Consider the following 26774-nt stretch of genomic DNA (forward strand, 5'->3'; position numbering starts at 1 on the left):
TTCGGCTTGCAAGCCTCCCCCTTTTTCCTCCAAACATAACGGTGGTCATTATGGCCAAACAGTTCTATTTTTATTTCATCAGACCAGCAGACATTTCTCCAAAAAGTAACCAATAACGATCTCTGTCCCTATGTGCAGTTGCAAACAGTAATCTGGCTTTTTTCCGGAGGTTTTGGAGCAGTGGCTTCTTCCTTGCTGAGCAGCCTTTCAGGTTATGTTGATATAGGACTCGTTTTACTGTGGATATAGATACTTTTGTGCCCCTTTCCTCCAGCATCTTCACAAGGTCCTTTGCTGTTGTTCTGGGATTGATTTACACTTTTCGCACCAAAGAATGTTAATCTCTAGGAGACAGAACGCGTCTCCTTCCTGAGCGGTATGACGGCTGCGTGGTCCCATGGTGTTTATACTTGCGTACTATTGTTTGTACAGATGAACATGGTACCTTCAGGCGTTTGGAAATTGCTCCCAAGGATGAATCAGACTTGTGGAGGTCTACAACGTTTTTTTCTGAGGCGTTGGCTGATTTCTTGATTATCCCATGATGTCAAGCAAAGAGGCACTGAGTTCGAAGGTAGGCCTTGAAATACATCCACAGGTACACCTCCAATTGATTCAAATTATGTAAATTAGCCTATCAGAAGCTTCGAAAGCCATGACATCGTTTTCTGGAACTTTCCAAGCCGTTTAAAGGCACAGTCAACTTAGTGTATGTAAACTTCTGACCCACTGGAATTGTGATATAGTGAAATAATCAGTCAGTAAAACAATTGTTGGAACAATTACTTGTGTAATGCACACAGTAGATGTCCTAACCGATTTGCTTAACAAGAAATTTGTGGAGTGGTTGAAAAACGAGTTTTAATGACTAGCATTGTTTTGAGGCGTGCCTTTTAGGAGAAGTCTTCAATGATGAAGATTTTGGTTCCCTTCAGACACTATCCTGAAATCTCCTTGTCTTTGAACCTGAGATGTTTCACCACTATAGATCTGGACTGTCCATCTGGAAAGAAAGTGCCATTCCTATGCGCCCTCTCCATCTCGATGAGTTTAGGGTCCAGTTTGAGTTGATCTGCCAGTTGTTTCTTGGCCTTGACTTCGGTGTCATGCCAAGTTTCAGTCTTTACGTCCTCAATTTCATCGATTTTAAAATGTTATTGCGCCTTGATTGGTTCTTCGTGGTAGTCAAACCAACAACCCTCTGATTACTGGTTCTTTCTCATTCACCTCAAGGCTGCTGCTAGCATGGAGTCAGATATCTTTAGTTTGAAGGAATGTAAGGTTAATAAAAATGTTCAGGTGTAAGAGATGGATTGCAAACTTAAAACTAACATTGACAGCATAAGAATTGGATAAAAATTGTATACACATTCTGCAAATACTCTGATCAACTTTTCACATTCAAATTTAGATAAAAATCTTGTTATGCAATTCTTATGTACAATGTTACAGTTATGGTGTTTTGGCAGTCTCATCTCAGGTGTTGTAAAATAAATCTGAATGTAATGACTAGAACTTGCTTGCCTGGCTAACGCTTTGATGCCTGGAACTCGCTTTGATGTTGTGGGCGTGATGCATCGATAATGAAGGGGGGCTTTTACTGTTTGGTTCTCCTCTGTCTCTCCCTCACTCAAACACACAGCCACATACAACCCCTGAATAATAACAAATCCAAACAGCGAGGGGTCTCAACGTTTAAGAGGAAAATAATGTATACAGGGTTTCCCAAACTCGGTCTTGTGGCACCCCCTAGGTGCACGTTTTGGTTTTTGCTTTAGCACTATACAGCTGATTCAAATAACCAACTCGTCATCAAGCTTTGATTATTTGAATCATCTGTGTATTGCTAGGGCAAATAACAAAACATGCTCTATGAGATGGCTTGAATATAGAATTACATCTAGCTGTTTCCCGGACCAGTGGGGCACAGCTCCTCTCTCTGTGCATGTGGTCTGCGTATCAGCCAGGGAAGGAACTTGCATCAAGCCAACAAAAAAATTGGCGAGCACTAACAATAATGTGGATCGCAATTTTCGATTTCAAAATAAATCTCTTGATTTGTCATATCAAAATAAAAGTCCTCAGATGTGTAATGCCAAAATAATAGTCCCTCAACTTGTCAGGTCAAAATGTAAGTTGCACAAAAATATTGTTAAAAGGTCCATGTGAAGGCCCACGTCCCCAGTACAGTCTGGAGTGCCAGAGTGTGAGTGACTGAGTCAGTGGCACTGTCCTTCAGAGGGGCAGAGTGTCAGCCTCTGTGGATGTTGCTGCTCTGTCTATTCCCTTTTTCGGGGTCTAACTGGCTCTCTCTGATGCAGGGCTGACTGAGGGCCTTGGGGCCTAGAGCTGGTGCATGGGTCACTGTCCTTCAAGGGAAATTCCACCCTATTTCAAAAACAAAATCTCCAGCACTGCACCCCAACATCTGTGAAAATAGCAGGTTTCTATGTTTAGTAGTCAAAAGGACACCGATGAATCATCTGGTGTGCGTAATGTGATTTTAACCAACTATGAGCATGCAAAGGTTAGTAAATGTAAAAGTATCCTAGTGTTTTAGTTGGTAAATAGTAAACTGTGTTTGAATAACCTTTGCCTGCTGATTGTTGGTTAAAATGTGGCGGTTGCCAATCTCTTCCCCCCCAGTGTATGGAGGTGGGGCCCTCCATTTCAGATTACACTCTTGGGGGCGCCAAAGAATGTGCTTTATGTGCTCAGTCACGTTCTATCTGGACCCCACATCTGGATAATTATTGCAGGACTGGGAGATCAGGCTATTTTCAATCTATAAACAATTTCAGAGGTATTAATATTGAGCATGCATTTGTGGCCAAAACCAAAAGCAATGGTGAAAACTTGATGTGTCTGATCTGCTCTAACCTGAGTCAGTCTTCACTGATCTTTCAGACTACATTTACATTTTACATTTACGTCATTTAGCAGACGCTCTTATCCAGAGCGACTTACAAATCAGTGCATTCACCTTATGATATCCAGTAGAACAACCACTTTACAATAGTACATCTATATCTTTTTTTGGGGGGGTTAGAAGGATTACCTAATCCTATCCCAGGTATTCCTTAAAGAGGTGGGGTTTCAGGTGTCTCCGGAAGGTGGTGATTGACTCCGCTGTCCTGGCGTCGTGAGGGAGCTTGTTCCACCATTGGGGTGCCAGAGCAGCGAACAGTTTTGACTGGGCTGAGCGGGCTGGACTACCTGGATGCTTTCCATGAAGCTCAACAAAGAAGTGTTACATGTATTTATTGTTATTTAACCTTTATTTAAATAAATTCTTAATGGACATAAAACTATACCTGGGACATTTTGTCAGTCTTCAGATACAAAGTATACTATTTAAATTAGGCTACAATTGTATTCATCCATATTCGAATAGTTATATGATTATTGAATGCTGATAAGTGACCAGCCAGCCAGCAGTGGCTTTTGCTCTAAAACTTGGTGAAGATGAGAAAGGAGATCATACTAATGGAGTGAGGGCTTCACAGCTCCACCAGCGAGAAAAAGGCTCTCATGTCTCTCGGAGCCCATGGGAAATTTTGTTGGAGACCCTGGAAAATTCTCAGCGCAGAGGATTGATGTGCGGAATACGCCGACCAAAGGCAAGTTTGAGATCAAGTGTATATTCAGTCCACATCATCACAACGTTGATACGAACACTCCCACAGAGATTTCCTATTTGAAAGACAGAGATGATGAGCATGTATTCGGAAGTTTCTCTGTATTCAGACAGTGATGTAGAGGTTGGATGTCCACTGCTTCACTCGCCTGACAGTCTTAGTGATACCCAACAAAAAGAAAATAGCATGAAAGTTAACTTTATGCAATTTATTCTAATATCAAAATCTGCTTGACAACTGTGAATGACCAGTCACTGCACAATTTGTCAAGCCTACAGTAGTCCATGAAATGTCAGTCAAATAATTAAATAGTTGTAAGATAATACAACATATATTGAAAAGTACTGAGAAGTCAAGATGACATTTTAATGTAAAATGTATTACTTCTGATAAGCCTATGACAATTGATAATTTACCTACTCTGAATTAGCTAATGATTATTAAAACAAATTTCCAGCATATCCACAAGCTGATAATCAAGCACTTCTATAATTTTGCTTTAAGGGTTTTCAGACCACAACTCTCCAAACACTAGCTAATCTTCCCTGTCGAGTTTGAGCATGAACGGTCATTCAATTGGAAGCTGCTCGAGCGCAGATCAAGTGAGAAGATGTCGGACTGCTTTCACAAGGGAACAGATAGGAATACTGGAAAAAGAGTTCTACACGGAAAAGTATGTCTCAAGACCAAGGAGGTGTGAACTGGCCGCATCTCTGAATCTACCTGAAACAACAATTAAGGTTTGTTTGATGCATTACAAATGATCTATCTAAATGATAAGCCTATTTGAAAACAAAATTATTATTATTATCACCTGAAGGCCTGTAGTCTACTGCAGGATGTTTTTACACAGCTGTTCACACCAACCATCTGAGAAAATCTAGACTCATCAACTCAACTGTATTTCATCTAAGATTTTCTCTGTTTTGAATGTTGAATCTTGGTCAGTCCGATTTTTTTCTGTGAACATGTTCCCTGTGTTCTAAATCTGAACACATAAATAATAAAATCTGAACCAGCAGTTGGGTCGATTTTCTCAGCTGGTCTGTGCGAACTGTAGCCTATACGGAGGATGGACCAAGTACAAACCACAACATGAATTTATTATTGAATGATGACCATCCAAAATGTGGTGTTGTTTACTCGAAACATTAAACATAAATTTGGTTTATAATTCAATGTATATTATTTTTGTTTAACAATATTTCAGAGTGGTTGATGTTCAATTCCCAACCCACATTTTTTTAAATGATGCGTGCTGATTGACATTTCATTTATTTGGTCTCAGGCCTAGACTATATATATTTTGAAAAGACAATTGAGGTATATAGCCTACAACTGGTATAATTTGGTATAATTTATTTTACAAATCATGTAGAAAAGTTTAAGGCCAAATATTCTATAAAACCGTGAGAGAAAAACAATATAGGCCTATCTTTTAAATTTTGGCTACACTTGATGAGTATTCATGGATATATATCTTGTTTTTAGGTTTGGTTCCAGAACAGATGGATGAAAGATAAACGACAGCGTCTAGCGATGTCTTGGCCTCACGTGGCGGATCCTAGCTTTTACACCTACGTGACGCACGCAGCAACCACCGGTGACCTATCTTACCCCTTCCACTCTCACCTGCCCCTGCCATATTACCCACACATATGCATCACAGTGGCTGCTACAGGTGCCTCATCGTCACCTTTCCCAACATCAATACGTCCTCTTAACACTTTCCGTGCGCTCTCGCGCCCGTACTCACGACAGGAGCTGCTCTGTAACTTTCGGCACCCAGGTCTCTACCAGTCTCCAACCGGCCTCGCCAGTTCCGCGGCAGCAGCAACATCAGCATCAGTGGTCGCAGTAGTTAGTGCGCCATCGAGCCATGGACTGTGCTCGTGCCTCAGCTGCCACAATAATAGCCAGGCTTCTGTTACTGGCACCCTGGGATCGAGGTGCAAGAGCTCAGAGTTGACATGCTCACCAACAGGTCAAAGGTCAGAGAGTGTATTTTTGCCATACTCTGCCGCTGTGCTCAGTAAAATGGCGGGGGTGTCGCCGGATTAGCCGATCTGGTTTATTTGTCTCCATTGTTTATGTTTCTTCTACTCGAAATATTCAAATGTGTGTAATAATCTAATACCATTAAATTCATATATCATCAATTTAGACAGGTCAATGTCGCAATGCTCCAAAAGTATTGGGACAGTGACAAATGTTTTGTTTGGTCCTAAATGAAAAGTGAATGATGAGTGAGAAAGCTACAGATGCACAAATATCATACCCCTAAGATATGCTAACCTCTCAACATTACAATAACAGGGGAGGTTATCATTTATTATATTTTTGCGTCTCTAACTTTCTCACTCATCATTATTCAATATTCATTCAAGATTATCTGTAATCCTTATTTACAATAAATGTGACTCCAAAATGACACAATACATTATTTATCATTAATTTCCATTTGCACAAAATAATCTGAAACCCAACCAAAACAAACAGTAAATGCATCCAACAAATTTGTAGAGTCCCAAGCTAGATGTAGTCATTGCATGCTATGAATATGGGACCAAATGCTTACATTTTTACTACTTTAATACATATAAGTCAATTTGTCCCAATACGTTTGGTCCCCAAAAACGGTGGGACTATGTACAAAAAGTGCTGTAAATTCAAAACGGTTCACCCAATATGGTTAAACATACTCTCAAATGAAAGCTGACAGTCTGTACTGTAACCTCATTGTATCATTATCATGCTGGACTATAGATCCCAAACAACAAAACATGTGTCACTGCCCTAATACTTTTGGAGCTCACAGTATTAACTTAGGGTTTTTTCTTGGTATTCATTTGGTATACCAAATAGGCTAGCTATCCGGTGCATTAGGCTATAGACATTCAGATACCAGGTATTATAACACTAAACTTGTGGCTAATTTATTTATACAGGCTATATATTTTTTACATATATTTATTTATTTTGTAGCCAATTATTTTGTTTATTTGGCCAGAGCCATATTTGTGTTGTAGGCTAATAACCATCGGCTATATATATATTTTTTTAAACAGTTAAATTGACGAATGTTGTAATTTGACATTTATATTCTATAATGACTTGTGGCAAACCATTTATTACAGTGGCCTACAGTGCCCAGCATTTATGTGAAATTTGGAGCAGACATCTGATGGCCTGAGTTCAGACAACTGAGCCAAAAAAACAATATCTCCTGTAGGCCCACTTGTTCAGACTAGGACTACATGCTTAGCCTAATTCGAATTTTTGCGCAAACCAACTAGCCTACATGATTTACGCTCAGCTTGGAGTTACGCACGTCCTATGAAGTTATGATTCAACCTAATTGAAGTATTTTAAAAAAGTAACCACCAAATGTGCCACCCTTTCCGACATAAAAACGATAAAGGGCCCAACAGAAAACAAAATAAATATTCCGATTTAAAAATAACATGTGGTTTGGTAACATATTGACTTGAATATGAACCATGGGATCAAGCCAACCTAATGCATTTGTAAATCCGTTAAACTAAGCAAGAACGGTAGGCCTATATAAGTATGATGATAGTACCTACATTAATGTTTAGCAGACTATTCTGTTGCTATGGCCTATATATGATAATAGGTCATAACCTCCATGATATTTCACTTCACCTGGTATCTTGATTTTAATTCACAAATGCAACCCCTATAATATTTTATATTCCATTCACCCCGATCCCACTCGTAATCAACCAAGTGAATAAAAAAGGCTAATATGTTATTATCATAAATATTGTACAATAGCACAATTAAGATTCCAAACAAACTGGCAAGCAAGAAACACCAAATGCCAAAGGAACCACAAACTTTTAAAAAGGAAATAATAAACTAACATATTCATCAATTGAACTGTTCAGTTTGACATGTATGTATTGCAAAATATGTATGTGCAATATTTTCTGTGTATAATGTGAAATATCAATGTAGGCCAATATTACACTTAACTTTGTTCATGTTTTAATAAATTGTTGCATAATGATTTGATCAATTTCAGTTCTTTGCTACTGTTAGCCGTATGCAATCCATGGGGATTGCGCAACTCAAATTGGAAGTAGCCGTTGGAAGTATACTTTTTTTCTGCTTTCTGCAGATTGCAATGCATATATTGGCTGGATCAAGATGGACAGAAGCGGTCTGGTCAAAGATGGCTTTCGACTGTAAAATACATTTTTGCAAACTTTAATTAATTGTGGGATAAAATTTAAAATTGTGGGAATAAACAAGAAGGAATGGAATGCATCCACAGTAGCCTAGCTAGAAATCAGATTTAATTGGCTATCGTATCAGGCTAATGGATCCATTTTCTCAATCGAATACAGAATAACAGAAGAAAATAGGTTTGAAAATGATTGGGTTAGACAACACTACATAATGTAATAAAACGGACAGGGAGCAGGTCTCGAACCCTCGACCTTCTAGCCCGAAGTCCAGCGCACTATCGACTGTGCCCCAAAAGCATGCTCCAGCAGCAGAGTCGATAACCGCGCTTATAAACCAAGGGTCGTTACAATAATATTGACTACCATATTAACCCGTGCTTCTGTAAGTGTGACCGATCTGATTCCGATGAATGTTTGACTTAGGAAATTACAAATCCTCATTAACAGTGAAGAGGGACCAAACAAGGAAACTTTGAAGATTAAAAACAATGCCCATCTCAGCTGAATTACATTTTGTGTGTACATGAGAGAGAGAAAACAAAGTACGTAAGATTTCTATTTTATGACAGTCTAATATCATACTCAAATTGTACTGTATTTCCAGCTCCAAAATGTTATATTTAAATAATCCATTTTCCTTCCAACAGAGGCTAAGTGGTGACCCGTTTTATTTGCTAAACAATTACACGATTTAAATTCCAATTACAAACATTAAAACAATGGCTGGAGTAAGTTTAGAAATTACAGTCATAGTGACTTATTGAACATTTAACCCAAGGAAAATATAATCTTTTCATGGTACAAAAACGTGATCTCCGATTTGTAATTGCCAAATTAAAAAATGTAAACAAAATGATATAGGCTAGGCCTACAGTGCCTTTAGAAAGTATGCTATGTATCAATCACTGCAAAGATACAGGTGTCCTTCCTAACTCAGTTGCAGGAGAGGAAGGAAACTGCTCATGGATTTCATCATGAGGCCATTAGTGATTTTAAAACAGAGAGTTTAATGGCTGTGATAGGAGAGAATTGATGGGTCAACCACATTGTAGTTACTCCATACTAACCTAAATGAGTGAAAAGAAGGAAGCCTGTACAAAATAAAAATATTCCAAAACATGCATCCTGTTTGCAACAAGGTACTAAAGTAATGTGGCAAAGAAATTAACTTTTTATCCTATTATACAAAGTGTTATGTGTGGAGCAAATCCAACACAACACATACCTGAGTACCACTCTTTATATTATCAAGCATTGTGGTGGCTGCTTCATGTTATGGGTATGCTTGTCATCGGCAAGGACTGGGGAGTTTTTCAGTATAAAAAATTTAACAGAATGGAGCTAAGCACAGGCAAAATCATGGTTCAGTCTGCTTTCCAACAGACACAGGGAGACTGATTCACCTTTCAGCAGGACAATAACCTAAAACACAAAGCCAAATAGACACTGGAGGTACTCATGAAGACTACATTGAATGTTCCTGAGAGGCCTAGTTACAGTTTGGATTTAAATCTGCTTGAAGATCTATGGCAAGACTTGAAAATGTCTGTATACCAATGATCAACAACCAACTTGACAGAGCTTGAAGTATGTTTTTAAAGAATAATGGGCAAATATTGCACAATTCAGGTGTGCAAAGCTCTTAGAGACTTAAAAAAAAGATTCACAGCTCTCATCCCTGCCAAAGGTGTTTTTTGTTGGATTTTTTTTATATTACAGAATATTTTGTGTAGATCGTTGACATAAAAATGGCAATTAAAACCATTTGAAACCCACTCTGTAACACAACAAAATGTGTAAAATGGGTGTGAATACTTTCTGAAGGCACTGTATGTTTTTCATATGGCACAACTTCGAGAAAATAGGGGCCTAACCTTATCATGAATTTAAAGCTGAAAATGTAACAATTTACAAATGAACATGTTTAAGAGATCTAAACCTTATATCAACTAAATATCTTAAATGACTGCTCCCATTTAAATGCTACTTTATTATGTGACATGAATTCAACAACTTGTTAATTAAAAAGGAATGAAGTGGTCGTCATCTGTCCACTCCTAATGATGATGAACTATTTTATATTTTTAAAATGTAACCTTTATTTAACTAAGCAAGTCAGTTAAGAACAAATTCTTATTTTACAATGACGGCCTACCCCGGCCAGACCCTCCCCTAACCTGGACAACGCTGGGACAATTGTGCGCCGCCCTATGGGACTCCCAATCATGGCTGGTTGTGATACAGCCCAGGATCGAACCAGGGTCTGTAGTGACACCTCTAGCACTGAGATTCGCACTGCTGCGCCACTCAGGAAGTATATAATTAGTATTTACAGTAGTATAGGAAACCGTCATTACCACACACTTCAGCACAGTAGGTGGCGGCATGCACCCTAAACGTTTGTTTGCGGAGCGCCATTATGCCACAGAAGGAGAAGAAGACGAAGAAGAACCCTACCCCCCCCCCCGTATTTTTTAAAATCTTTTTCTTGTATGACACGAACCTATCTAACGCTAGATAGCTAGCAAGCAAGCAAGCAAGCAACCGCAAGTAGCAGAGTTGGATGCATTTAAGTTAGGCCTAAGAATTAAACTGATTAGGTCTGTCTGTTTTTAACACACTAACGTTAGGTTAACGTTATAAACTGGCTAGCTAGCTAGCATGTATCATTGACAGCTAGCGAACTATCACTAGCATCACTCTACAGTGTTACGTTAGTCTATACAATTATGTTGAGTGACTCAGGATTACAAAACCGTATCACAGTCGTATCCAACAATGAGCATTTTCCTGCAGGGGCTTCAATGGAACATGTCAGGGCTGTTAAGCGTGAGCTTTGTCTCAGAATGGGGCTTCCACTAGTTACCACAGCCACAAAGTCATAATTACGACTACAGTTTACCTTAACCACAACGCTGACCTTATGCCTAACCATAAATGAAGACCAAAAAGCACATTTTTGTTTTCAGTCAGTAACAACCATCTGAATGGGCTAGTTATCGTTTGCACTTTCCATTCTGTAACCTTACCTAGCTAGCCGTCTGAGCTATTGTTTAGGTAGCTTTGCCATATTTTATCTTTTACTTTTCAACACTTTTAGGCAGCTAGCTACTATAAAGGAAAGAGTGGACAAAGACGAGGAGGGGGACACCAATACATTCTACAGAAATGGGTGCTGTTGTTTCCCGGTGGAAGGTAACTATATGCACGTTAAACAAGTCCGTAACAGTAGGATTATTATAGCTAAACTAGCTAAGTATTCTACCGAGGTAAAGAGAGTTTCAAGTTTGATATGTGATGGATATTCGCGCTTTCAAACCACTTGAGCCACAGACTCAAAATAAGTGCCATGATGTTGGAGAAATTGCGCACAACATTGCACAGGTCTTTTTTTCACGATTTGGACATTAATTCGCTTTCCAAACGTGGAAATGTGAGCAGCATTTTGTATTCCTAGTTGAATTAGTTAGGTAATGTAAACAAAGTACCAACTTTTTACATTTAAATTTCAATAGCTCCTTGGTCATGTGACCTACTTGACTCAAACAAGGTTCAGAATGTCCACTGACTACCCTTTTATATTGCACACCCTTTGATGTGTCCATTTTCATCTCTCACGTTTTTACATACATTTTTCAAACTTTCAAATTTCAATAGCTCCTTTGTCAAATGACCTACTGACTTCAAACAAGGTGCAGAATGTACACTGACTACCCTTCTATATTGCACACTCTTGTTTGTGTACTGTAAAATCACGCGGTGTAACGTACATTTTTCATATTTTTACATTTCAATAGTTCCTTGGTCATGTCAATTACACACCTAAGAAGCGTGCGGTGGATATACACCCGTATTGCATAACCTCTAGTCATGTGTCTTCTATATTGTTGTACATTAATATTAGTTTGACAATTAGGGGGTTCAGTCCAGTGTTGTGTTTACCCTTTTCTTTAATATTTATCTATAATAATTGGTAGTTCTAAGTACTTCTTTTCCCTGTTTTTTATTTTCCACAGTATTTAACAGCGGTACACAATAGGAGAGCGACAGATAATGTCTCCTTTCATCATTAATATCAACCATAAAGGAAAAGGTAGGCTGCAGTGGGTTTGCATGTCAATACATTTACTGAACATGTAACCACAGTAATGGTGGCCAGTAAATCAATGAATAAAAATGTTATATTTGTTAAAGTTGCGTCAATTCGTTTCTGGTATCAGAACAAAATAGTCAGCACATAGTAACTTCTGATTTAGCTGTACTTTAATTAATGCGAACACGCTTATGGTAAATATGTCGTTCGTATACGGTCTCTCTGTGACACCTCGCAGGGCAGACAGAGAAGAGAGCGACACATCCTATTGTTCTCTCTTATATACTCTGACAGTGATAGTTCCCGCTCAATGCTGGCCTGTCAGAGGGAGGAGGAGCGTGGTTTAAACTTGCTCCTCCTATCGTCGGCGTGCAGGCTGGTCCCAGCCTCATGAAGCACTTCCTGTTGCCGGTTGTAGTTCTTGTCTTCAGCAGTTGACTTATCCGTAGTTTATATACTTAATAATGTAGCATAGCTTCTCCGGTATATTATATAAGTTATGAAAACAAATATCCAGTTTAACCCTAACATATTGACAAATTAAACAGAAATTGTAGACCTTTAATCTTTTCCAACAGACACTTTACTTCAAATAAGTGAAACATTTCAGTGTTAACTTTCTCTTTATCCCTGGTTGATGTACATGGAACCACTGTTGGCATGCAAAACATTCATTCTTAAACAAAACAAAGCGTAATACGTTATAAATAATATAAAATATCAATGCAGTATCACGAATTAGCCAGCCATTGTGTTATATCATAAATTGTCTTACATGCCATCACTGTTGTCAAAAGATTCTAAACATGTTAAATAAAGTTACTAACCCAATCAATCAGTCTTTGGGCCACATCCAGGTTCTTTATGAGTGGCACACATGAAGCAGTTGTTGGCTTTGTTGAACTCTGAAATCATAGGCATGAACTGAACCTATGGCTGTCCCACACAACTACATAAAAATAAATAATTTACATTTACTTTGAATTAAATGTCATTACATACCAGACATTTTTAGTATACCCTCAGCCATTTATTTTTGCAGTTGCTCCATGTTTTTTTGTGAAGGTTCTATATCAATTTGGGAGGGGATGTTGGGGAAGTTCTGTGCAACGTCCTTGACCGTCTACACCAAAACATAAAATAGGGTTTTTTACCTAATTGTCACATAACAGCTAACCATTCATTTTTAAATATAACTATCAAACCTGCATTACAAAGACCCCGTAGGTGAGGTGTTCTACTGCATGGTGTGTGTGTCATTTCCCCTTCTTTCCACTTTATGTCCACCCAGTCGTCTTTTCCACGGCAGGATCTTCTCATTTTGAAATGTTCTCTTTTTTATGTAAACATAATGGAATTCTGATTAGTTATAGGCAAATGAATACACAGGCCAAAATTGTATGTTGTTTTCCTTATCACTATAATCTAGTAGAGGTCATTTCCTTTATGTCCCATTCTACACACAGCCTAAATTATAGGCACTGAACGATTTACAGGACAATAATAAAAGTAGCATATAGGATCCAACCCTATCACAGAGTGAATAAATGTAGAGCGTTTGTAGACTTTTTGAAAAAAATATTAAGTGACCGTTTCATCAGTACGTGCTTAAAGAAAGTCGTATCACAAAGATCACAGATGACAGTGCCCATCAAGTCTATGACAATAGAGAATGAATTGTAAGTACCAAAGTGTGTTAAAGTGTGTTTGTCAAAATAATATCTGAAAATGTCAGTTGTTGAACATAATACTAACATGAAATGTAGGACGGACTTAAGACATTCCCACATACAGTATACACATACATAGAGGCCTTTTTCAGCTATGATTTTACCACTCAGAATCCAGAATGGATATGACAATGTGGCCAGCACAGGACGTAATACACCCTTACAACAATCTACTTTTTGATCTTCTTGACTTCTTATCTGGTAAACTGCTACTGTGTGTCAAGAAAAGAGCACCAATTAGGGGTTAGTGTACTCCAGTAAAAAAGGTCTGGTTTAGATTAAAAACTATTGCCCTGTGTTCTTGTTCATAGGGGCATGAGAGACTAGTCAGTGGTAGAATTGAGTTGGCACTTTATTGGCCCAAACACCCACAAGGTTGAGGTTACTCATGGACAGTAATTAGTATATATATATTTTTGCATTGACGCATTGTGTCTTCTAACTGTCCAAGAATAGGGTCCAAAGTGTTAGGAAATATTTGTTCCCATAAATACAAAGGAGGATGTCCCTCATACCGCTGGCACTTTAGTCAGACTGCCAGACTGTGCACCACAGAGCCAATCAGGAGAGAATACATACAGGTTAAGGGTGCCAATTGAAAGTCAAGGGGTGTGTCTGTGCCTTTTGGATTACTCTCTCTTTACAGAGAACCCCTGTGGTTCAAGTCAAGAGCTACCCTTCCCCTTTCAGTCTGCTCTGCCATGTCTGAAAGTGACAGAGCCAGCAGCCAAGAGTTTTTCACAGTGTCATAAAAAATTATTACACTTATTAATGTATTGCTATTATGTATTAGATCCAGTACAAGGGAATAACTAAGACCTGAATTTGAATGCACAACCCTCATACCTCTTCACAAAAATGTACCTAAATCAATTTTGGAAAAATTATTTTACTTACAATGAACATCCAGTGTTTTTTTTAAAATTGTATTTCCTATATATTACTAGGCAAGTCAGTTAAGAACAAATTCTTATTTTCAATGGCAGTGGGTTAACTGCCTTATTCAGGGGCAGAATGACAGATTTTTACCTTGTCAGCTCAACCTTTCTGTTACGAGTCCAACACTCTAACCACTAGGCTACTGGCCACTGGTTCACATTCAAGAAACTCATGACAGCATTGTAGTTACCGAAGTTCACCTGAAATAAATTATTTCACATGCTTGCCACTAAGCCCCAAAAAATGTATCAATAGTTAATCATTTAAAATTCCATTAACAGATTGTATTAGTACCTTGGGCAAACTTTGCTTACACGCTAAACTTCTTTCTCCATTTAGAATGACTTGGGCTGAGTAATGATTTAGGATGTAAATCTTTGTCCCGTGACCGCAGCTTTTTGTGGTTGCTTGAAAGTACTATTCGGTTGTCTGTATAAGGAGAGAAAGTAAAACCACAAATGCTATTGAAATTTGAAAGTTTGAAAAATTCATGTAAAAACGTGTGAGATGAAAATGGACAAACTAAAGGGTGTGCAATGTGTAGGCCCACTGAGTGGACATTCTGAACCTTGTTTGAAGTCAGTAGGTCACATGACCAAGGAGCTATTGAAATTTAAAATTTGTAAAAATGTGTGAGATGAAAATGGACAAACCAAAGGGTGTGCAATATAGAAGGGTAGTCAGTCAGTGGACATTCTGAACCTTGTTTGAAGTCAGTAGGTCATATGACCAATGAGCTATTGAAATTAAAAAATGTAAATATATCATTTAAAATAGTGCGAGATGTAAATCGACAAAACAAAGTGTGTGCAATGTCTGATAGCTACAACCAGTTTTGAAAGTTTTAGGAGTAATGGTTAAAGAGCTATTGAAATTTGAAAAATCTGATTTGACGCTATGTTGACGGTCCCTAACTGCTGTTGGTGGATGTAAGGAAAACTACAGGCGAATATCCAACCTGAAACTGTCTTTACCTCTGTGAGTATTCTAGCGACCCAGGTATATAAGCGCGGATATCGACTCTGACACTTGAGCATGCTTTTTTTGGCCCAGTCGATGGCTCGCTGGGCTTCGGGACAGAAGGTTGGGGGTTATAGCCACACTCCCTACCTATTTCATTACATTGGTATCAAAAGTGGGAACCCTTAACCTTCTGGCCCGAAGCCCAGCGGTCCATCGACTGTGCCACAAAAGCATGCTCAAGTGGCAGAGTCGATATCCGAGCTTATTAACCAGGGTTGTTACACAACTCCCTCCTTTAAAAGACTGTGACCTCACAGGACACCATCTCACAGGAACGTGCTCATCAGTCAAGTACACACACTGTCATGGACGCGAGGTCTGATCCCAGTTCTGACACCAATGTAATGAAACGGGCAGGAAGTGCATCTCGAACCCTCAATCTTCTTGCCAGAAGCCCAACACGCCATTGACTGTGTGACAAAAGCATGCTTAAGTGGTATCTGCACTTATTAGACAGGGTTGAATAAATCTGGAGAATCTGACTACTCCACTGTCTAACTAGCTAGCTACCAACCCAATGCTCCCTTAGCATTTCAAGGTTTCAGTTTAATGCAGTAAAGTAGCCTACATCACTGACTAGTCAACTGAACTGTCTGGCTAGTGTCAGAATGTAATTGAGCCAATGTTTTTGGCATTTGAGGGCATGCATGATGTGTTGAAGATAGATATTTATAATATCTATTAAAGGGAGAGTTGTCTTTTATACATATTAGCCTATTTACCTTTTATAACATTCAGAGAGAGAAAAAATATTGCATACACATATCTGGTCCTAGCCATTTGTTTTGAGTGATTCAGAAGTAAATTGTATCTAATCTTCAAACAGGCTAATCCAACGATGGTAGAACTTCTACAAGGCATTGTCAAGGTAAGTATTAGGTTAAATGTTGCTATAATCCCTACTTTTCAACACTATGTAGGCCACTAGTATTCCATAAAAGTCAATATCACAGCACCAAGCTTCTCCCGCAGTCATGTCCATCTTGTATCCTCCTGTAATTATCAGTCAGACAGTGATCTGTTTTGATCATTTAGTGACAGGAGCAGATGTCCACAACTCCGACTTTGGCCAGTACATTGGCCATCAGATATTAGAAAAAGTACTTTTTAGAGAAGAATTAAAAGAAACAAAGCTTAACATTTTACAAAAACCTTTTAATGTGTAGCATAAGGCTGGGTTAATAGATAATTCATATAATCCAACTATTACTCTATAGTGAGTGATTTATCTTTTTTTAAATACTTGTTATGGCATTTTGTTGTCTTTTCAGGATATTAAGGACCTAGAGGAATGTAGAGCGAAAAATCAGAGACTAGAGAAGTTGTGGGTGGGAAGACTACTTCTATATTCATCTGTGCTCTATCTTATTACTTGCATAAGTGTTTACTTCTGGTATCTCCCCGAACAATGGACAGGACGCATCGTGATGACTTTGCCCTTATTTTTATTTCCTATATTGTAAGTATAGCCTACTCTGCCACACATAACCTTAAAGGGGCAATCTGGGATTGAAACAAGAATGAAGTGGATATTTAAAAAAAAAAAAAAAAATGTTATTTAACTGCTGAGGCATGGGACTGGAGGAATGTACCAACTCTCAAATTCATAGACGGCGCTGATCAAAATAATGTTATAGCTATACTGTGTTTGTTAACAAGCTTATATTTTGGTTTCTGATAAGAAAGTTGTATTCTTCAATAATCAATGGCTATATGTCCTTTATTTAAAAGTAAAAAAATGTATGCACCAATCCCTGTTTGCCCCTTTAAGTACATATACTATTATGTGCATGCAACCTACTTTGTAAAGATGTTTGTTGGCGGTTCAAAAGTACCTCGGGGCACCTAAGTCAGAGAAGATGCCGAGTATCCACACATTTTTCATTCACATGAAATCTTCTAAGCACAGACATAGATCTCTAGTATCTCTACTTGCACATTCATCTTCTGCACATCCTACCATTCCAGTGTTTAATTGCTATATTGTAATTACTTCGCCACCATGGCCTATTTATTGCCTTACCTCTCTTATCCTACCTTATTTGCACATGCTGTATATAGATTTTTCTACTGTATTATTGATTGTATGTTTGTTTATTCCATGTGTAACTCTGTGTTGTTGTATGTGTCAAACTGCTTTGCTTTATCTTGGCCAGGTCGCAGTTGCAAATGAGAACTTGTTCTCAACTAGCCTACCTGGTTCAATAAAGGTGAAGAAAAAAAATATGTTTTATATATTTGTTTCAATCAATAGTTCATCTTATTCCACAACTGGTTTGGTGTATCTAATGCCAAATTACTTTTCAATATGTAGGCCTATGCTACTCTTTAGTAGTAAGCACAAATGGTATTCACTTAGTTGATGGTTTATATTTAGGATAATGTTTTACAGCTTTGTCATTCAATTATTTCCTATATTGTAAGTATAGCCTACTCTGTCCACTGCTATACATAACCTTAAAGGGGCATTCTGGGAGTCAAACAACAAAGTGGTACTTTTTTGGGGGGGGGGGTAAACAGCTGAGGCATGGGACTGGGGGAATGTAGGGCCAGAGATAATTAGACACCTGTGATAATCTGAAGTACCCCAAAAAGCCACTAGATGTTTTCTGAAATATACACTTACCAAAAATATAAATGCAACAATTTCAAAGATTTTACTGCGTTAAAGTCAATTGAAATAAATTCATATTTTTTACAACTGGGAATAAAGATATGCATCTGTTGGTCACATAGGGGCGTGGACCAGAAAACCAGTCAGTATCTGATGTGACCACCATTTACCTCATGCAGTTCGACATCAACTTCTCATAGAGATGATCAGGCTGTTGATTGTGGAATGTTGTCTTGTTCAATGGCTGTACGAAGTTAATGGATATTGGCGGGAACTTGAACACGCTGTCGTACACGTCGATCCAGAGCATCCCAAACATGCTCAATAGGTGACATGTCTGGTGAGTAGGCCATGGAAGGACTGGGACATTTTCAGCTTCCAGGAATTGTGTACAGATCCTTGTGACATGGTGCTGTGCATTATCATGGTGAAACAAGAGGTGATGGCGGCGGATGAATGGCACGACAATGGGCCTCAGGATCTCTTCACGGTATCTCTTTGCATTCAATTTGCCATCGGTAAAATGCAGTTGTATACATTGTCCGTAACTTATGCCTGCCCATACCATAACCCCACCATGGGGCACTCTGTTCACAACATTGACATCAGCAAACCGCTCGCCCACAGTTGAAACCGGGATTCATCCGTGAAGAGCACACTTCTCCAGCATGCCAGTGGCCATCAAAGGTGAGCGTTTGCACTATGTAGTCAGTTACGACGACGAGCACGTAGATGAGCTTCCCTTAGAACAGTGGTTCCCAAACTTTTTATAGTCCCGTACCTCTTCAAACATTCAACCCCTCTAGCACCAGGGTCAGTGCACTCAAATGTTGTTTTTTGCCATCATTGTAAGCCAGCCACACACACTTATACGGTATGTGTGATTTTTTTGTCACAACCCAGCTCGTGGGAAGTGACAAAGAGCTCTTATAGGACCAGGGCACAAATAATAATATAATAATCAATAATGTTGCTCTTTATTTAGCCATCTTACATATAAAAATGTATTTGTTAATCGAAAATTGTGAAAAACTCTACAGGTTGATAAGAAGGGCGTGCTTGAAAGGATGCACATAACTCAGAAATGTTGGGTTGTATTGGAGAGTCTGTCTTAAATAATTTTACACACACAATCTGTGCCTGTATTTAGTTTTCATGCTAGTGAGGGCCGAGAATCCACTCTCACATACAGTTGAAGTTTGAAGTTTACATACACCTTAGCCAAATACATTTAAACTCAGTTTTTCACAATTCCTGACATTTAATCTTAGTAAAAATGACCTGTCTTAGGTCAGTTAGGATCACCACTTTATTTTAAGAATGTGAAATGTCAGAATAATAGTAGAGAGAATGTCATAAAATAAGTCGTACTCATCCTTAAAAATGTCGTACTGGAGAGAAGAGGACCAAAACGCAGCAGGTATGTGCAGGCTCATCTTGACTTTTATTAACTATCAAAAATGAACACCCAAAATAACAAAGAACTCACGAGAATGAACGAACAACCAACAGTCTGGCAAAGCATAGGCTCAACACAGAACAATTCCCCACAACCCCAAAGACAAACACACACACCTATATAGGACTTCCAATCAAAGGCAACTATACACACCTGCCTTCAATTGGAAGTCCCAATCATCAACCCAACATTTAACAAACACAAACATGCCACGTCCTGACCAAAACTAAAACACTAGCTCCATCTGCTGGTCAGGACGTGACAGAGAATGATTTATTTCAGCTTTTATTTCTTTCATCACATTCCCAGTGGGTCAGAAGTTTACATACACTCAATTAGTATTTGGTAGCATTGCCTTTAAATTGTTTAACTTGGGTCAAACATTTCGGGTAGCCTTCCACAAGCTTCCCACAATAAGTTGGGTGAATTTTGGCCCATTCCTCCTGACAGAGCTGGTGTAACTGAGTCAGGTTTGTAGGCCTCCTTGCTCACACACGCTTTTTCAGTACTGCCACCAAATGTTCTATATGATTGAGGTCAGGGCTTTGTGATGGCCACTCCAATACCTTGACTTTGTTGTCCTTAAGCCATTTTGCCACAACTTTGGAAGTATGTTTGGAGTCATTGTCCATTTGGAAGACTCATTTGTGACCAAGCTTTAACTTCCTGACTGATGTCTTGAAATGTTGCTTCAATATATCCACATAATTTTCCTTCCACATGATGCCATCTATTTTGTGAAGTGCACCAGTCCCTCCTGCAGCAAAACACCCCCACAACATGATGCTGCCACCCCCGTGCTTCACGGTTGGGATGGTGTTCTTCAGCTTGCAAGCCTCCCCATTTTCCTTCAAACATAACTATGGTCTTTATGGCCAAACTGTTCTATTTTTGCTTCATCAGACCAGAGGACATTTCTCCAAAAAGTACAATCTTTGTCCCCATGTCCAGTCGCAAACCGTAGTCTTCCTTGCTGAGTATTTTTGTAAATTGATGTGCTCATTCACCGGGAGTTTTGGTGGGAATACATTTTCTGAACATCACGCGCCAATGTAAAATGGGGGTTTTGGATATAAATATGAACTTTATCGAGCAAAACATACATGTATTGTGTGACATGAAGTCCTATGAGTGGCATCTGATGAAGATCATCAAAGGTTAGTGAATATTTTAGCTGTATTTTTGTTTTTTGTGGTGCATGTCCTTGCTTGGAAAATAGCTGTGTGGTTTTTCTTGTGAAGTTTATGTCCTAACATAATCTAATTTTATGCTTTCGCCGTAAAGCCTTTTTGAAATCGGACAATGTGGTTAGATTAACGAGAAATTCATCTTTAAAATGGTGTAAAATAGTTGATTGTTTGAGAAAATGAAATTATGAGATTTTTGCTGTTTTGTATTTCGTGCCATGCTATTTCACTGGCTGTTTAATAGTGTGTCCCGCAGGTGGGACGCTAGCATCCCACGTAGCCCATAGAAGTTAAGTTTCCACGGACCATTCCCACAAGTGGACATTTTGTATCAAATCCCCATTTTGGGGATTTAGGAGTTCACCATGTGAAATTCTGTTCACCTTTGTTCTTTCTGTGTCTCTCTGTTTGCATGGCCAGGGGGAGTGAGTGTCCTCCAGGAATTTACGACCTGAGATAACAGAACCTGTGTGTGTCAGTGAGTGAGTAGTCACTAGCTGTACCCAAAAAGGGCCATGTCATGACACTATCCATCAACGGTTCCCAACCAAACCAGTTTTCACAATTTTGACAAAAATTATGCTTTTGTTACCCTAAGAGTTTGTGCAAAGTTGGTAGAATCTTATTAAAAATGATTCACAGCTGTAATTGCTGCCAAAGCTGCTTGCACCAAGTATTAACTGACATTTTCATATTTTTATTAATTTAGAAAAGGTCATATCATTTCTTTCACTTTCAACATTTGGGGGGGGGCAAATGTAATCCCTTTTTTTAGATTTTAATTTTAAGGCAGCGAAATGTGAAAACTGCAAGAGGTGTGTAGACTTTCGCCAAGCACTGTATGTAGCCCTCCAAGCTGCTTATGGGTTGTTAATGGATTCCACTGTAGATTATTAAAATATGAGTTTATTTTCCATAGACTATACTTTATGTAACCCAAATCTAAATGCCATATTATGCACTAAACAAGTGTGAATCACATTCTTACCTTCTTTCAAGAGGAACCTGTTAAAAACCAGCCTGTAGCTTTTGTTTAAGGTTGTTGTAATAGTATGTGTAGAAACTAAACACTAATTCTCACTGTGTTCCTATGTTGTCACTGAATGATGTGCTATAATTTTGTGTTAGGTATGCACCCCCCAGGTCCACCCTTGGCCAGTCCTGTCTTACCTCGAGACAGAGGTGCTGTGGACAGAGTCATCGAATACCTTGTGGGAGATGGACCTCAGAACAGGTCTGTACTTCCATCCAAAGCATTTCCAATGACCTCATTACTGATGTGCTTCGTAGAGTACTATGCATACAGTGAGCAATGTTTGGCGTCAGTATTTTGTTCTCGTCAGTTGTGACGGTCACTGTAACATACAACTTTAAATGGCAGACCTTTACTGGAGTTCTTTAAGTTTTGCATCTAGGTAACTTCAAGGTTGATCTCTTCTCACTGTTATTTATGCTCTTGTATCCCCAGATATGCGCTTATATGCCAGCAGTGCTTCTCCCATAATGGCATGGCATTAAAAGAGGAATTTGAATATATTGGTAAGATTGAGAAACACTGCTTCCTGTCACTACCCTTCAAACACTGCATTAACTTAGCCCTTTGGTGCTTGGCAGACAGATATTTATTTATGGATCCCCATTAGCCGCTGCCAAGGCAGCAGGTACTCTTCCTGGAGTCCGTCAAAATTAAGGCAGTTATACAATTTAAAAAACATTACAATACATTCATAACAGATTTCACAACACACTGTGCCCTCAGGCCCCTACTTCACTACCACACATCTACAAAACAAAATCCATGTGTACATAGTCAGTATGTATGCATGTGTCTCTGCCTCTGTTTGTATTGCTTCACAGTCCCCGCTGTTCCATTTGGTGTATTATTATCATCTGTTTTTAAATCTGATTCTACGGCTTTGCATCAGTTACCTGATGTGGAATTGAGTTCCATGTAGTCATGGCTCTATGTAGAAGAGTCTGTTCTGGACTTGGGGACTGTGAAGAGACCTCTGGTGGCATGTCTTGTGCGTTATGCATGTGTGTCTGAGCTGTTTGCTAGATTAAATAGACAGCTCGGTGCATTCAACATATCAATACCTCTCACAAAAACAAGGAATGATGAAGTTCCATCTCTCCTCCACTTTGAGACAGGCGAGATTGACATGCATATTATTAATGTTAGCTCTGTGTACATCCAAGGGCCAACCGTGCTGCCCTGTTCTGAGCCAACTGCAATTTTCCCAAGTCCCTCTTTGTGGCAGCTGACCACACGACTGAACAGTAGTCCAGGTGCAACAAAACTAGGGCCTGTAGGACCTGCCTTGTTGATAGTACTGTTAACAAGGAAGAGTAGCGCTTTTTTAATGGACAGACTTCTCCCCATCTTAGCTACTGTTGTATCAATACATTTTGACCATGAGTTTACAATCCAGAGTTACTCCAAGCAGCTTAGGTCACCTCAATTGGTTCAATTTCCACATGATTTCTTACAAGATTTAGTTGAGGTTTAGGGTTCAATGAATGTATTTGGGATAAATCTATGCTTTTAGTTTCAGAAATATTTAGGGCTAACTTATTCCTTGTGTCATGACTATCATTAATGTAATGACTGCTATATCAAATAATTACTCAATTCAATTAATCATGTAACAATTAACTCATTAGGAATTTGGGGCACCATGGGAAAAGTTTAATGAGTTACCATTTCCTGAATGTATACAATAATATATAGATATCATACCAGTCATTAATTATTTCTTCATATCAGTCTCATTCTGAACGTTGTAGACACCGTAAATCTGCACAAACCTGAGTCTCACTGATCGTTCCGTACCACACATTGATTTGATTATTTACTAACAAGCTAAATGATAACATAAGATACACACGGTACAGTTTATTGATTAGAAACTTAATACGATGACAACAGGTCGCTAGCGGACCAACACAATATGACACTTTTTACACAAGATGGAGATTTAAAGAGAAAGAGTAGCAACACTTAGATACATTTGTAAACTACGCTTAGTTTAGCCCTAATACCTTGCCCCGAACTGCCACTCTTATGGGTAAGAAGTAATGTATGCATTTACAGTTGAAGTTTGAAGTTTATACACCTTAGCCAAATACATTTAAACTCAGTTTCACAATTCCTGACATTTAATTCTAGTAAAAATTGCCTGTCTTAGGTTAGTTAGGATCACCACTTTATTTTGAGAATGTGAAATATCAGAATAATAATAGTGATTTTATTTCAACTTTTTTCTCTTTCATCACATTCCCAGTGGGTCAGAAGTTTACATACACTCAATTAGTATTTGCTAGCATTGCATTTCAATTGTTTAACTTTGGTCAAATGTTTCGGGTAGCCTTCCACAAGCTTCCCACAATAAGTTGGTTGAATTTTGGCCCATTCCTCCTGACAGAGCTGGTGTAACTGTGTCAGGTTTGTAGGCCTCCTTGCTCGCACACGCTTTTTCAGTTCTGCCCACAAATGTTCTATTGGATTGAGGTCAGGGCTTTGTGATGGCCACGCCAATACCTTGACTTTGTTGTCCTTAAGCTATTTTGCCACAACTTTGGAAGTATGCTTGGGGTCATTGTCTATTTGGAAGACTCATTTGCGACCAAGCTTTAACTTCCTAACTGTTGCTTCAATATAGCCACATAATTTTCCTGCCTCATGAATCCATCTATTTTGTGAAGTGCACCAGTCCCTCCTGCAGCAAAACACCCCCACAACATGATGCTGCCACCCCCGTGCTTCACGGTTTGGATGGTGTTCTTCGGCTTGCAAGCCTCCCCCTTTTTCCTCCAAACATAACGATGGTCATTATGGCCAAACAGTTCTATTTTTGTTTCATCAGACCAGAGGACATTTCTCCAAATAGTACGATCTTTGTCCCCATGTGCAGTTGCAAACAATGGTCTGGCTTATTTATGGTGGTTTTGGAGCAGTGGCTTCTTCCTTGCTGAGCGGCCTTTCAGGTTATGTCGATATAGGACTTGTTTTACTTTTGTACCTGTTTCCTCCAGCATCTTCACAAGGTCCTTTGCTGTTGTTCTGGGATTGATTTGCACTTTTCGCACCAAAGTATGTTCATCTCTAGGAGACAGAACGCATCTCCTTCCTGAGCGTATGTGTATGTACTTTTGACCCACTGGAATTGTGATACAGTGAATAATAATTGAAATAATCTGTCTGTAAACAATTGTTGGAAAAATTACTTGTGTCATGAACAAAGTAGATGTCCTAACCGACTTGCCAAAACTATAGTTTGTTAATAAGAAATTTGTGGAGTGGTTGAAAAACTAGTTTTAATGACTCCAACCTAAGTGTATGTCAACTTTCGACTTCAACTGTATGCCATTGCCCCAACTGTTGAACAGGCTATATCAAAGCTGCAATCTGACCTTGTTACCTTTTAGAAAGCCCTGGTTGGTTTATAACTTTAGAAGCCCTGTGTTTATAAACGTAAATATCAACTTTGCCACTTCATCATGCTTTTGTGGCACAGTCGATGCCACACAGGGCTACAGGCCAGAAGGTTGAAGGTTCGTCGACCACCACAGGCGAGCTCAGTCTCTCTCTCTCTGCCTGTTTCAATACTTCACGATCAGAGCCAGTGGCAGACAATGATCAGCTTGGGGGCAATCAGATTTATAATGATATAAAATGTATGCAACAAATCTTCCACCATAGGTTTCTGTGTCAATGCGCCACACAACTAATAAACAAAACATACCGACTTCGGGTACTTCAATATCATGGTTTGTGTTTACAACACCAGAATAAATAGACTATGTCAATCTCGACAAACAGAAAACCCATCCTTCCCTACCTTAAGGGTACCCAGTATAGAAGTCTTGGTTTGACAATCTCTCTCTGCTGGCCTCTCTTTAAAAAACGCTCTTTAGCTCTAGTTCTAGGAAGAGCTAGACTAGAATAGCTTGCTGGAAGATTATTATTATTTTTTGGTTTCTTATACTAATAGATTATTGAAAGGGGGAGTTTGAAAGAAGAGAGAATGAGAGATGGCAGTACGCTATAGCAGTTATTGGTTCAGACCCGTAACCATTCAATCTTCATGAAGTGAAAAGAAAGCTCTCTGCATCTTATTCTAGTAGGCCTACTATATTATTCAAGCATGTCATTACAATGATGAAGATCAGGACAATGAAACTGTTTAAAGCAAGGATGGAATGAAGCAACAATAGAGAAAGAGGAGGTAGGCTAATACGCATGTTCCACAACATTAGGGGAATAATTATAAAAATGTTAAATAGGGCCTGTCATGCCAAATAGTGTCCCGCTCTATGTCGCAATGGGATTCGATAAACTATTAGCGTTCGTTGTTATATCTACAGTGTGATGACCTAATGATTTGAATTTTGGAGATCATTACAGCCTTAATGACGTTCTTTTCATCACCGCTATGCAAACAAGGCTGGTTTCCGTGACAATTTCGCTGTTTAAACAAATTTGTTTAGCTAATAAAATGAAAACATTCATTTGAACTACTTTTGGGTACCTTGTTAACATTACAACATGAAATCCATGTCTTAAACATTGCTACGTATCAGAAATGGCAAAGAAAATGTGGAATCCGCTTGACACATTAATTACCTTACAGATCACGAAAACAGCAAATGTCCACTCCATTCATATGCAAATCCGTTTGATTCATACACCGGCTTGTCTGGCTATCATGTTTTTATTTTAACCTGCCCTTCTATTATCTACACTGAAATAATATAATTTCAGTAGTTCTGTTATGATTATTTTGTTCAATCTCGCAAAGCTCATTAGTACACCCTTGTGGTTGAATATATATGTATCTATTGTAGGTCCTTGGATACAACGATGAATAATGTGGA

General features: G+C 38.8%; 1 protein-coding gene and 1 long non-coding RNA gene across 2 annotated transcripts; both read left to right on the plus strand.

The window, feature by feature from the left end:
* The first annotated feature begins 280 nt into the window (after positions 1-280).
* Positions 281-7671, plus strand: LOC106590035 (homeobox even-skipped homolog protein 2). The gene is made up of 2 exons (XM_014180527.2): positions 281-4378; positions 5130-7671. The coding sequence occupies exons 1-2, from the start codon at positions 4199-4201 to the stop codon at positions 5697-5699; spliced, it is 750 nt and encodes a 249-aa protein (XP_014036002.1). The 5' UTR covers positions 281-4198; the 3' UTR covers positions 5700-7671.
* A 1538-nt stretch (positions 7672-9209) lies between these two features.
* On the plus strand, positions 9210-17232 carry LOC106590031 (uncharacterized). Its single transcript, XR_006762698.1, has 3 exons — positions 9210-11047; positions 16464-16505; positions 16909-17232. It is a non-coding gene; the product is annotated as an uncharacterized lncRNA (long non-coding RNA).
* The last annotated feature ends 9542 nt before the right edge of the window (positions 17233-26774 follow it).

The sequence above is a fragment of the Salmo salar genome, chromosome ssa29 (assembly GCF_905237065.1).
Source record: "Salmo salar chromosome ssa29, Ssal_v3.1, whole genome shotgun sequence".
NCBI lineage: Eukaryota > Metazoa > Chordata > Actinopteri > Salmoniformes > Salmonidae > Salmo > Salmo salar.

Coding starts and splice junctions, on each gene's coding strand:
- LOC106590035 (XM_014180527.2), top strand. CDS start 4,199: ATGAACGGTCATTCAATTGGAAGCTGCTCGAGCGCAGATCAAGTGAGA. Junction 4,379..5,129: donor TACCTGAAACAACAATTAAG/GTTTGTTTGATG, acceptor TCTTGTTTTTAG/GTTTGGTTCCAGAACAGATG.